The sequence below is a fragment of the Diaphorina citri genome, unplaced genomic scaffold (assembly GCF_000475195.1).
Source record: "Diaphorina citri unplaced genomic scaffold, Diaci psyllid genome assembly version 1.1 scaffold24, whole genome shotgun sequence".
NCBI lineage: Eukaryota > Metazoa > Arthropoda > Insecta > Hemiptera > Psyllidae > Diaphorina > Diaphorina citri.
Window position 1 is genome coordinate 181,944 of NW_007377462.1, and position 14,270 is coordinate 196,213.

Genomic DNA, 14,270 nt, shown 5'->3' on the forward strand with positions numbered 1-14,270 from the left:
GAGGGAGATTTTTTTTCCCCATCCGGAGATAAATTTTCACCTTGTGTACCGCAGGACTTGCAAAGTATCCTATCGCGTTCCCAAAAGATGAAGATGTTTTTTACAAGGCCAACAATTGGTACCGCCTTTTTATCGAGCAAGCGTAATAGTCATTGAGCCAGCTAGGTAGCTCGATTACAGGAATGATCTCTTTTGTCCAATCTTCCAAATTATTGCGATTTGAAAGTTTCAACAAATCCTAGCACATTGCATACTCTACAAAAGTTTCCAGGCGCTCATAAGATTTATAAAACATGGAATTTTCAAAAGCCAAAACATGGCAGTCAAACATGATGGACACAGACCGGTATTTTCGCGAAAAAAGCATTCCAGTGAAGCCAATAAAACCTTTTTTCGTCTGGGTGAACTTGACCATGCAGAAAATTCACCACGTGGAAAGCTCAAACAAATACAAGGTGCTTCATGAATGGCCGGGTCCACAAAATCGAGTGAAACTTTTGAATTAAGCTATCTGATTGGTTGATGGGAAAAAAATCAGCCAATCAGATTGCTAAATCCAAGAGTTCAACTTAAACGGAGTTTAAACTCACTTTGTGGACCCGACCGACCGTAAGAAGTGGTGGATATCTAGGTACTTAACAACCATACTTATAAGGTTATAAGTTATAATTAGGTACCTAGGGGTGCAATGGGATTAGGGTATAGTCCGCAATACATATAAGAAAATCTCATTGGCTTGTTTTGCAAGACATAAAAATTTTACGAAAGGCAATATTATCTTCAAAATACCATAAGAGGCTATTAGGCCGAGTCTAAACAAAGGTTACCATAAGCACTTATTGCCACAACATTATAGAAATTTGGGCCTGGAAAAATGGGGCCACCCTGTAGAATTTTTATTATTTTATTTTTGTAACATTTACATCTGTGAGGTCGACTGTGGAAAAGAGGAGGTAAAATATGTTTAATGAATGAATATTTATTTTATTTCATGATTCTCATAAAAGGGGAGGAAAAAAGTCAGTTTTTTTCCAAGTTAAAAAGTTACAATTTTATTCCTAGCATAAATAAATCAAATTGAGTTTTTTTCATTTTTTATTCACGAGTTTCCAATAATATTTATTGCTCCTGGATTACCTATGGGTAAGTAGGTACTGTCAGTGACTTTATCAGGGCACAAGGTTTTTCCATTATTGTAATGCGGAAAAATACGGTGCACTTTGTTTCATTCAATCACAATACCTATTGTGTACAGATAAATAGATAACACCTCGTACTTTATTCAATCGAAAAATAGCCCATTCTGGGCTTTTTTTTTCAGCACAGTTTAGAGCAGCAGCAATTATGCCACTTATTGTAGGTGCGTTTGGAAGTGTAGATCGCTTGCCTTGTACTTGGGCCATGGGTTTGATTCCCACCCTCGGCCAATTTCATCCTAAGCCGATAACGTTCGTTTTCGGAAAGGCTGGCTTTCTCCTATACTGCCCTCTTTCTCTCTTCGATTCTGGGACGATAAGACCTCCGGTGTTACAGTTCAATCTATCAAATCTAGAAGAAGAAGAAGAAGAAGAAGAAGAAGAAGAAGAAAAAGAAGAAGAAGAAAAATAATAAAAACTTAATAAACCTCGATAATTTCCCACAACTCTGTACCTCGGGATATTTGTGTACCTTAAGATACAACTTGATCAAAGTTGTCTCATTAGATATGCATGAGAGCTTCATACGATCTGCCCTTCTTTTCACTCATTTGCCCCCGAAGGAAAAGCAAAGTCAACACACCAACCGCTTCTTTGAGTTTTTTTTTCCAAGTTTTGATAAAGCGAACTGTAATAACGGACGCTTTATCTACCCGAACACGAAGGTAAGAGGACAAAACGAACCTTATCTCTTTGCCGCGGGTGGGAATCGAACCCGCGACCTAGCACTTACAAGGCTGGAGCACTCTTTAACAAGCTAACTATAGGCTGGCAGACGCACCTTTAGAACTCAAGTTTAAATAGCCCTCTCAATTCTTTACAACTTTTCTAATAAATTGGAATGATACGAGTTATACTGAGCGCCTGAACCACAAAGTTACCTACTTACATACATCTGTTTCGGGGTTCGAACCGCCAACCTTCGCATTAGGAGCGAGTGCCTTGAGAAAGTGCGTGTGTTAATGGTGGAAAGTAATATAAATGGCGGAAAACTCTCATGGGTTAGCCCTTTTGTAAGCCATAAATTTTGATTTATAATCAAACAAAGCAGGTTTGAAGTAATATATAAAAGAATGATCTGCTTTCAATAGCCTTTTGCACTGTCAGTTACCCCAGAGTAGGCAATTACACTATTCCATTAGAAGGTGAAAACAATATTCAAGTCATAGACACCTTGAAGTAATTTCTATAATATGTTGAGCAAGTCCTTCAGGTGGAGAGGGGAGATGGGTTATGTAGGTTGGTGCCATGATGACAGATCCTGCTTTTCCTTAAACCAAGTCCTTGTTTAAGGGATTTACTTCCTTCTCTCCCTATTGGGATTTGTGATGAAAGCTGACCCTGCTCTAGGTGAAAACAATATTCAAGTCATACTTAAACACCTCAAAGTAAAATTTAATGTTGGACCAGTCCCTCAGGGGGAGATGGGGTTATGTAGGTTGGTGCCATAATCACACACAGATCCTGCCTGCTTTTCCTTAAACCAAGTCCTTGTTTAAGGGATTTACTTCCTTCTCTCCCTATTGGGATTTGTGATGAAAGCTGACCCTGCTCTATGTGGTGCACTATGGACAAAAACTACCAGGATTGTAACTATAAGAGATATTCTACTTATGTGTATGTACAGAAATAAATATGTTGAGTTTGATGCATTCTTCAAAAATCCACTTGTTTCTTCCTCTTGTTATGTTCTACTTTCTAAGAAGGAAAATTAAATTGATAAGAGATATACGAAAAATTCAAGTCCAATTAGGTATGTCAAAGTCATTTTATTTATTCATTTGAATCTTCAACAGAAAATATTATGGTTCAATACTGCATGTCTCAGGACATCTCTCCTTAACTCTTTTCTGGTTCAGAATAATATCAACTGTATAAATACATACTACAATACTAGAGATAATACATAGATAACTTTTCAATTTTCTAGGGTTTTAAGGTTTGAAGGGAAATACTAACATGTGCAGTGAGTTTGCAAATGAAATTTACAAATGTCAAGTACCTAAATTTTATTGAGATCAACAAAATGTCAAAACTGGGTAGGAAATATAAACCAAATCTACAAGTATTACAGTGTTCTGTATACAGGATGCTGATGTAAAAGGGGGGATATCCCAAGGAACCAAAGTAAAGGACCTGAGGGATGGAGGAGAAGGTGAAGAAAAGTAAAAAAGGGAGGGAGAGAAAGAAGTAAGAAGTAGGGAAAGGGAAGGACAGAAAGAGATGATGACAGGAAGGGAGGGATGGAGGTGGAGGTAGAGAAAGAGGTCAGATAAAAGTAGAAGAGTGAGAGAGAGAGAGAGAGGGGAATGAAAAGAAATGAAGTGAGAGGTGAGGGAGGAAGATAAAGAAAACATGGGACAAATAGACAGGACAAGGAGTTATTTTAGAACTCAAGAAGAGAATAGATGCATTAAGAAGTAATATTAAAACCAAGAATAGGGTGGTATGGGCTTAGCTCCATATACAAAAAGCCCCCTGAGGCTTAGTTGTAGGGGCAAATAGGCCAAACAGCCCAAAAGATGGTTTAAGCCCAAAGATGGGTTGACCTTATATGAATGTACTGGGTGGCATGGGAAAGAAAGGTCAAATGTGTGAGAAAACAGGAAGGTATTTGAGGAAGAGACGAGCTATTCTACAGTTAAAAATTACTTTCCTTATTAGAGGATAAGGAAAGTAAAAAAATACACAAAGGAATGTATCCTTCTACCCAGATTGAAGAAAGAAAAGAAAGAAGACAGGGGAGGGATATGGGTGCAGGAATAAATGAGAGGATAGAAGGGAGATGAAGTGAGACGAGAGAAGGGAAAGAGGAGGAAAGAAAGAGACAGGGAGGGAGGGGGGGGATAGGGATAGAGAGGGAAGAAGAGGAGAGAGAGAGGGAAAGAGAGAGGGGGAGAGAGAATATACATAGGTTAAAGGACAATGGAAGCTGTAAGCCTGAGATAAAAAAATCACTCACCTGTTTATGGATAGTCCATCCAAGTGATCGAAACCATCTTCCCATTGTCGGTCAAAAATGGTGTAAAAATAGAAGAGAGACAGCCCATCTTGAAACTTAACGTAATTGTCCACAAAGCCAAAAACGAACTTAAAACTTACAAGGATACATGTTTATCGAAAGAGTTCCTAGATCCTAATCTTTTTCCTAATATTCCTAATCCTAACCAAAATCACTGCACGCTTTTCTTTTCGAATTTCGAACTCTTCGTTCGAAGGAAAAGCCGCCATGATTTTTTGATAAAAGAGGAAGCCATTTTGAATTTTGGAAAATCAGTGGGGGACATCATAGGCAGTCAGGGTGAAAAAAAAAAGATTTGTTCAAAACACATTATTGGTTCAAAATAAATCAATTTTAATTTTAAATATTGATCTCAAAGAGGTAAATTAATTAATTTTAGGATTTCTTTTGTTCACAGGAAAAACATTCCATTAATAAAATTACTATAGGTACATTTTGTTTGATTTTTCCAACTCCACAACGAAATAAATGTAGCATTAATTCTCATTATTGTGAAATGGGAGGGAGAGGGAGGGAGGGAGAGAGAGAGAGAGAGAGAGGAGGAGGAGAGAGGAGAGATACAGGGGGAGGGAAGAGAAGAGACGGAGGGGAAAAAGGAAGCAGAGGGAATAAGAAGCAGTAGGTAGGAAATGGGTCAAGAGAGAGGTAGAGAAAGGGGAATATGAGAGAAGGGGTGGAGAAGGAGAGACAAAGAGGGAGAGAGTAGAAAAAGAGGGAGAAATGGAGAGAGAGAGAAGCATGATCCTGGAAGGAGATAGAATACAGAGAGTGAATTTGAAGAAAACAATGAGAGGGAGAGGAAGAGAGAGAGAGAGAGAGAAGGAGAACATGAGGTTAGAAGTTATGTGTACAAGTCTACTTTATTTAGGTAGGTAATGTTTCTGAGACCACCCTGTCAAAGAGACAAAAAAAGTTAATAGGAAAGTAAAAAGCTCTTAATTTAAATTAAACTTACAAAAGCTCATGATAATAAACAGGTACAGTGTTCTGTATACAGGATGCTGATGTAAAAGGGGGGATATCCCAAGGAACCAAAGTAAAGGACCTGAGGGATGGAGGAGAAGGTGAAGAAAAGTAAAAAAGGGAGGGCCAGAAGAAATTTTAAAATTCTGTGATGTCAACCATACTTATAAGGTGCCTCATTCTTTATTTTCAGTTTTCCCTGAAAAAGCTGAAACTTTATCTGAAGAACACAGACAGGAAATGTTGCAGAAAATGATTGACCTCAGATGGAATCCCATCACCGGTACTGCCTCCAAATGGGACTACGAGAAAAACGACTGGAAAAAGTAAATGCTTTTTCCATCATCCTTTCCCTTTCTGTGAGTCAATCTTGATGGATTGAAATAGTGTAAATCTTTAACCCAAAACAGCAGGCCCCAAATGGCTAAAACCATTTTAAATGCTCTTTTGTAAGCCATAAATTTTGATTTATAATCAAACAAAGCAGGTTTGAAGTAATATTATAAAAAAGAATTATCTGCTTTCAATAGCCTTTTGCTTTGCACTGTCAGTTACCGAGTAGGCAATTACACTATTCCATTAGAACAGGCATGTCAAACTGGCGGCCCGCCTGGTCAAATTGTGCGGCCCGCTGCGAGCCACAAGGGTACAATATTAAATAATAAATTAATAATATTTCACAAGGAGACTTATTATTATTATTTTTTTTTATTACTTTAATCTTTGAAACAAAGTGAAGTTAAAAAGTACTTCTTGGTAAACGTATCTATCTAATAAAATAATATCTACTTTACCTACTTACTAAAAATTTGGATTAAAATCACTAGCACGCTGGATCTAGTTCAGACGTACAAGATTTGGAGACTCCCACACACAGTATTCTTTTTAAAAAACAAATGAAACAAATGAATCCCATGATTTTTTTACAACAATTTTTTTACTGGGGGGGGGGGTGAATACCTGCGGCCCGCCAATGTTCAACAAATATCAAAAATGGCCCTCTATACATTTTGAGTTTGACATGCCTGATTTAAACTATCCAAAAATTGTCTATTTTATTTCCATTTATCCTAACTATAACTATTCTGTCTGATTTTTTTTTTTTTTTTTTTTTTTTTTTTTGGGAAACTAATTTTCATAAAAGTTAGCCTCACACCAGGCATTAGGGGATACCTACTGTATGATCTCGTAAATTTAAGTAAATTAAAAAAACCATGCATTCGCAAGTTGGGATTTTAAAAGTTGAATAAACCATGTAAAAATAGCTAGAAGTAGTTGTATAGTGTATACACAGGTTTTCTCCTCCTCCTCCTCCTCCTCCTCCTCCTTCTTTTTACTTTCTTTCTCTTCTTCTTCTTTTCCTTCTTCTTCCTCTTTGTTTTCTGGCGTACTTTCTTCTTCCTCCTCTTCTTTGTCCTTTTCTCTCTGACTTTCCTTTCCACTTTTCTTCTTCTTCTCCTTTGTCTTCGTCTTCTTCTTTTCGTTCTCATACTTTTTTCGCTGTCTTCCACACTCTGGTTTTCTATTTTTTAATTTGTTTCTCCCAGCTCCACAGCTGCTGTCCCCGATATGGTTTGCGCTATTTACTTTGCTGTGATTGTTTTTCTGCTTCGTTATTGCCAAGTGTTGTTGCTCTTTCTTATTTTTTCCTCCAAACGACCTTTGGCCAGTTGGACGTTAAGTGTGCCTTCTTCTATTATTGCAAAAGCCAATAGTACCGATCTACATATACTTAGGTATACAAGCTGTGTTCATCTGGGTACATTTTTTTTTTTTTTTTTTTGTAAAATTTTCTTTTCAATTTTCGATCCGTGGTTCGTGTAGACGAGACCTTTTAAAATCAGCTGATTTCGGACAATCAGCTGCCATCTTGAAAATTTTTGCAGGCTAGTTTTGTTTTGGAAAATTTTCCGAAGCAAAAAGCAAAAATCAGCAAAATCCATCACCAAAAAATCAAAAGTTCACAAGTTGAACTTAATTTATCTATCCAGGCGAACGTGAAAGGTAAGCTTTCATTTTAGCACTTCTCTACAACCTGGTTCGTAAGTGTACTTCTGCTTACGTGATTTTCCTAGTCTCAGAAAGCCTTGTCCTGTCGTCAATCAATAACTTCTTCTCCTATGCCTTCTCCCCTTGAAGGGTCAAACTTCTCATTTAATTCTTCACAATTTGAAAGAGAACCAATCACCCATACCAACACCTACTTCCATTCCAAAGAATCATTCTCATTAACTAGGTACCACTGAATTGATCAGTCCTTTGAGTATTGAATGATGAGCTTAGGGCTATCTCATAGTGATGAAACTTGTCTTATTTTAGGTTAGGTTGTTATAATCAGCTATGGAGTTGAGTCTAAAGATAACTATCATCTGACTTAAAGGGAAAAGGCTGATAAGAAAGGAAAAAGCCAGCCATTCTGAGAAGAACCCTTGTCCATAGAGATTCCTCTGGGTTGAAATCAAACCCACAAGCCCACAACTTTGTATTTAACATACAGCATACAGCCATACTACCAAACTACTTAGGCTGGCTGTTATCTCACTTTATGTTTGCTGTATTTTCAGATAATCATGTTGAGCCGTGTAGCTGTATCGGCAACCCGAGCTTTGATAAAACCCAAGGAATGATCAATTAGTGAAACAAATTATTGGATATTTGCCACTACTTTCTTCAAAGAGAGTATTTAATTTATTTATTCAAGCAGCAGGGCCATGTGTGAAGGACAGTATAAATTCTGACATTGCCAGCCTAGTTGACTTAAAGGGTATTACGCCTGTCTTGTAAGCGCTAGGTCGCGGGTTCGATTTCCGCCCGGGGTGGATTTTATCCTGAACGCATAATGTTCGTTCTCGGGACGGCTGGCTTTCTCCTATCCTGTCTTCCTTTTCTCTTCAATTATGGGGCGATAAGACCTTAGCAGCTACAGTTCCCTCTATCAAACCTCTATATTTTTCGAATGTCCTGTAGACAATGTAATTTAAATGAGATACCCACTTACGCACGACACGATTTTTTTCAGAACGATAAGTTGGAACGGGCCTTTAGCGCTTACATAGCAGGTGGACTACCTTCCAAGGAGAGGAAATATGAATAAAATTACCTCTGAAGTATCATCAGGGGCGACTCCATTAACTCGCACGTTATTACTAAGGAGACTAATATCCATGCTAGGGGACACAAGATCAGGACACGACACGAACTCTGCACCTCCTAGGAACAGACAAACTAGTGGTTAGCGCGGTGGACTTCGGATCTGGAGATTGGTGGTTCGAATCCAAGGGATTATTAATATTCTTCGCCTTTTCCCGTGTTCAAGCAGGGTCGGCGTTATCGTCAGCCTCTCAATCAGCCCTGGGGGTGAATGCTTTGGACTGATATTTGGTTTTGACAGCAAACATTTTACAAGTGGATGTCTTTCGCACTTAACCTTTATAAAGGGAAAATTACTTACCAGAAATGAGCTGTGTAAAATCCAGGTTCACTTTGTTCTCCCAAGATCTGGCAGGGTTTAATGCGAGCTCTACGTCTATCAGATGCACTACGGGCTGCAAGAATTCTTTGGCGTTGGGAAGACACATTTCCGGACAGCTGATGAGCACGTAGACGTCAATCTGAAGTAGGGAATGAAAAGGAAATTTTAGTTTTAAAAAAAATCTTCAATTACGAAATTGAAGAAAAAAGTAGATAATAAGCTAGGCCGCGGATTATCCTAAACAGGTAAGGTTTGCCCTTGGAACAACTGGCTTTCTCCTATCCTGTCTTCCCTCTTTCTTCGCTTTTGAGATAAGTTCCAATCATCAAACCCATCACTACTTTTTTTAAACATCTACTTACTTCAGGGAAATTGGCCAGCTTAGGTACGTTTGGTTTGCCCACGCTGATAATGTAGCTTCTCTTGCCATGTTTCTTGCACAAAGCTTTCACGTGATTGACGGCAGTCAGGTATTTGTTCACAACCAGAGTAGCCACTAGGATGCCCACATTCTGAGCATCCTTGACCTTCTCGCTCAGGTAGAGATGTTTCTTAACGACAGCAGACTGGGGAACGGGGGACAACAGGTTTGAGTCCGGATTGAACTGATAGAATGAACTTTCTGAAACATGGGAAATAGTTGGCTTTTGCTAGTGACTTTTTTTTCTCTCATAAGTAAAAACAATGTTGTGGGACTGACATTACCAGACAAGAACTGTTAACATAATGGGACACCTTGTTCCAAGCTGACAGCCTAAGTAATAATAATAATAGTGCTTATTTATACTGCTCGCATAGTACTGAAAAGTCCCTTTACTCCAGCAGTAGGCTACTACTATTATTGTGGCAGTTTTGTTTTGGAAAATCTTCCGGAGCAAAAAGCTGCAAAATCCATCACCAAAAATTCAAAAGTTCACAAGTTGAACTTAATTTATCTGTCCAGGCGAACGTGAAAGGTAAGCTTTCATTTTAGCACTTCTCTACAACCTGGTTCGTTAGTGTACTTCTGCTTACGTGATTTTCCTAGTCTCAGAAAGCCTAGTCCTGTCGTCAATCAATATTAACTTCTTCTCCTATGCCTTCTCCCCTTGAAGGGTCAAACTTCTCATTTAATTCTTCACAATTTGAAAGAGAACCAATCACCCATACCAACACCTACTTCCATTCTAAAGAATCATTCTCATTAACTACCACTGAATTGATCAGCCCTTTGAGTATTGAATGATGAGCTGAGGGCTATCTCATAGTGATGAAACTTGTCTAATTTTAGGTTAGGTTATAATCAGCTATGGAGTTGAGTCTAAAGATAATCATCATCTGACTTAAAGGGAAAAGGCTGATAAGAAAGGAAAAAGCCAGCCACTCTGAGAACAACCCTTGTCCATTTTGATTAGAGTTTCCTCTGGCTTGAAATCAAACCCACAACTTTGTATTTAACATACAGCATACAGCCATACTACCAAACTACTTAGGCTGGCTATTATCTCACTTTATGTTTGCTGTATTTTCAGATAATCATGTTGAGCCGTGTAGCTGTATCGGCAACCCGAGCTTTGATAAAGCCCAAGTCTCTAGCAGCATCCTACAGTGCTGCATCAGCCCACTCCAATGAACCCGTAGCAAAGGAACATTTTGACTTTTTCCCCAACCGAGAAGTTGTTGGTTATGGTTTCAATGGCGAGCCTGGATACATTGACAACCCAATGTTCCCCTATCCATCAATTAGATTCAAGGCTATACTGGGATTGAACCCACACCCTCCTGTTTACCAGGCGAGCGCCTTGACCACTACACCACCGAGGCAGGTAAAAGTAGTATACCTACTTTTCAAACCAAGAAGTAAATTAATAAATATATGCCATTTTTTGTGTTATGTCACAATTTTTGGTGTTCACTGCAGCATTATCCTGCAGGGAATCAAACCCGGGTCTCCCACATGCAAGGCAAGTACAGTGACCACTATATCATGTCTACCAAGAAGTAAATTTACCTGGCATAGACATCACGAAGTTGTCCAGATTTCTACAAGGCTTGGAATCACACACATAAACATATATCACAGACTTGTCTCTGTCCTCACTCAGACAATACTGACGTCCTAATTTGCTCACTTGATGGTCTTCTGGATGTCGACAGTAAACACCACAAGTTGCTGAAGTACTTGTACTTAGTCGGGATATAGTAACTGTCAGCTGGGCAAGGTTTTGGCACATGGCTTCATCTGAAAATAATTTAAGAGAAAACAGAACAACAAAAATGAGCATTAAGTACATACCAACAATAAAGTACTTCAATCAGGATTTTTTTTTTTTTTTTTTTTCCCCTCTTCAATTTTTTGGCCATAACAAATAATTGGACTTTTTTTTACAAAAAACATGTAGATTGTAGACCATTTATAGGTCCAATATTTTAATTACCTAGCACTATTTAGCAATATTTAAGTAACATGGAATCTTACCAAAACAATGTGCATAACAGGTATCATACAGAACAACTAGTTGACTTTGGCTGCCAAGTTCAGATATGGAATTCAAGAATTTTTCTGTATCTAACTGTTGTTTAGTGAACACATAGAGCACTGGTAATCTGTTGACTGTGCTCAAACAGGAATGACCAAAGTGAATTATGCCATCTGCATCATCAGTTCCAGTGTTCTCCTTATCCGGAAAACCAAACATATTCGGAGCATATAAGTGAAGTCATAAAGAGTAGTATACCTACCTACATATACACTTTCAGCGTATACAAGGACTGCAAATGAAGCCCTTATGTATGCCTGTATTGTATTCGACTTTTATGTCAGTCATCATACGAAATTTCTCTTTGGTCCAAAGTAGTCCAAAGAGAAATTTCATATGATGACTGACTTAAGTCACATAATCGAATACAACTCTACATACTTATACAATTTCAAAGTATACTTCAATGAAGGCAAATTATGTCCTTATGTATACCTTTGAAACAGCTTAACTCCATACACAAAAAGCCCAATCTGAAGCTTAAGTGTAGGGTCTAGACAGCCCTAAAGGATGGGTTAAGCTTCTACGAATACCTTCGAAATGTGTAAATGGTGAGTGAGCCATGAAAAAGAACTACTCTTTTCACTAAACTACTCAGTCAATGAGTCAGCCAAGCTTGTGAAGATCTCCTGCCTACTGTAACTTTGGTTGTAACCTAACGCTGTGTACAACACCCCTTTGCAATGCTTTTGCATTTCAGACCTGTGCTTTGTATTTCATTCTGGTATTTTCTTTTCTAGTCTATTAAATTATTTAACATAAATCCCATTGCAACTCAACATTTATATGGATCATAGAAAAATTAGTATTATCTAAAAAATGACAAATTTTCACTTTTTGAAAATTTGCTTTTTTACAAGCCGTTTTGGCACATACGGTTGGGAATTTTTCATTTCTATTTGTTTCTAAAAACAGACTTAGGTTCAAAAAAGGCCAGCCATTCTGAAAGCAAATCTCATCTGTTGGAATAAAGTTTACCCTGGCAGGAGTCAAACCTGTGACATAGCACTTTCAATGCTGACACACTACCCTACAAGGCAAGTAGGCTGACCCATTGATCTTCTCTTTCACTGTAAGCCATTAAGTTTCATTATTAGGTTCAAAAAAGGCCAGCCATTCTGAGAGCAAATCTTATCTGTTGGAATAAAGTTTACCCTGAAAGGAGTTTAACCTGTGACATAACACTTTCAATGCTGACACACTACCCTACAAGGCAAGTAGGCTGACCCATTGATCTTCTCTTTCACTGTAAGCCATTAAGTTTCATTATTATCTTTCTTCTTACAGCCATTGAAACAAAAAGAGAAGGGTGACTGGAAAAATCTGACCCTGGAGGAAAAGAAAACCCTGTACCGAGCATCCTTTGCCCAGACCTTTGTAGAGATGAATGCCTCCACTGGCGAATGGAAGGGAGCCTTTGGCATTGCCTTTATGGTCGTGACCGTCAGCTTACTGACTTACGTTCTCATGTACAAAGTTGGAAGTAAGTATGTTTTGTATGATTAAAAGTCAATAGAAAAAAAGTCAATAGAAAAATGTGATAGATTGAAATACGGTAAAGTATTTCTAGAGTGTCTTTTCTGCTCAGGTAAAAAATAAAAATCCAAAGGCAAAAATGTCAACCTCAACAGGAATTGACCAACTGCGCGCGAGTCCCACGGTCCCTGAATGGAAAATTTGAAATAAAAGTTGACGAAGCCAGGAGACAACATGAAAGCTTTGTGGCTCTTCTCAGAGATCTTGGTTTAGATGTGATAGAACTGCCTCCTGATGAAGATCTACCAGAAAGTGTGTTCATTGAAGACACAGCTGTTATTGTCAATGGAATTGTGTTGATCACCAAGCCAGGAAACACTCAGAGGCATAAAGAGGTTGGTAAAAGACTGTTCAGAGTGCTTTATTTGCTACTTAATCATCTGTATTTTTATGCCCATAATGACTAGAACTTGTAACTTGGAGATAAATGAACCCAGGACTTTCAGTGCACAAGTCTAGTGTGATACTTACCCGAGTTGCTCTCTACTTATTTTACTTTATTTTTTAATACCTAGGTACCTATTGATAGGTTTGTACATGGGTACTTGATCAAGTTTGTTAGCTAACAGCAATAAAACAATTTATTCCAGTCAACTAGATTGACCTACATTGCTTGATCAATATGACCATTTGACTTGTCAACCTGATCTATTAGATATACTACCTATGTACCTATAACTATCTATTCCAGTATCTTCCTAAAAAAAAATCTTCAATTAGGAAATTGAAGAAAAAAGTAGATAATAAACGCTAGGTCGCGGATTATCCTAAACAGGTAAGGTTTGCCCTTGGAACAACTGGCTTTCTCTGATCCTGTCTTCCTTCTTTCTTCGCTTTTGAGATAAGTTCCCATCATCAAACCCATCACTATTTTTTTTAAAAAAGATCTGCGAAGTAGCTACTTACTTCAGGGAAATTGGCCAGCTTAGGTACGTTTGGTTTGCCCACGCTGATAATGTAGCTTCTCTTGCCATGTTTCTTGCACAATTCCTAAGCTAATCAGTGTAAATCAGTGATATCATAAAGTACCAGAGTATCTTGGTACTAGATACTCCAGGAGTGAAAGGTTTGATGATCATTTCATTGAAGAATGTGACAAGTACCTAGGCAATTTTATCTATGTACCAACCTGAATACTTTTTTTTTAATGGAACTCATCAGTATCAATTTGAGGCATGGAATCAATTGAAATGACATTGCCTCCTTAATACTTAGGTATCACACTCAAGCAAGGCATTTACGAGGAGACACAAATGCAAATTATTATTGATTTTGTTTTTACAGGTGGACACTGTACGAGCTATCATAAAGAAAGAGTTGAGGCCTCCCCAAGTTCTGGACATTGAGGATGAAGAAGCTAAACTGGATGGCAGTGATGTGCTATTCACAGGTAAGTAAATCCTGAGATTTTTACTTTATGTGAAAGAAAATCCTAAAATCAAAAAATAAATAAATCTGTTTTTCCATTGAAAGTAATAAGTTTTGAACAGTTGGAGGTAGAGAACTGAATTCATATTTATGTTCAAGTTTGTTTTTTTTTTTTTTTTTTTTTTTTTTTTTTG

At 37.9% G+C, this 14,270-nt stretch overlaps 1 protein-coding gene across 1 annotated transcript in view; it reads right to left on the bottom strand.

Annotated features, from left to right (window-relative positions):
- Positions 1 to 7,749: 7,749 nt before the first annotated feature.
- The window catches only part of LOC103509763 (2-(3-amino-3-carboxypropyl)histidine synthase subunit 2), a 23,852-nt gene continuing 17,331 nt past the window's right edge, over positions 7,750 to 14,270 (bottom strand). Inside the window, exons 4-9 of the mRNA XM_026823889.1 lie at positions 11,112 to 11,267; positions 10,644 to 10,874; positions 9,016 to 9,275; positions 8,633 to 8,792; positions 8,282 to 8,391; positions 7,750 to 7,785 (exon numbers count right to left, since the gene is read on the bottom strand). Of these exons, the coding sequence (XP_026679690.1) occupies positions 7,750 to 7,785; positions 8,282 to 8,391; positions 8,633 to 8,792; positions 9,016 to 9,275; positions 10,644 to 10,874; positions 11,112 to 11,267 (953 nt within the window). The remainder of the gene's footprint in view (positions 7,786 to 8,281; positions 8,392 to 8,632; positions 8,793 to 9,015; positions 9,276 to 10,643; positions 10,875 to 11,111; positions 11,268 to 14,270) is intronic.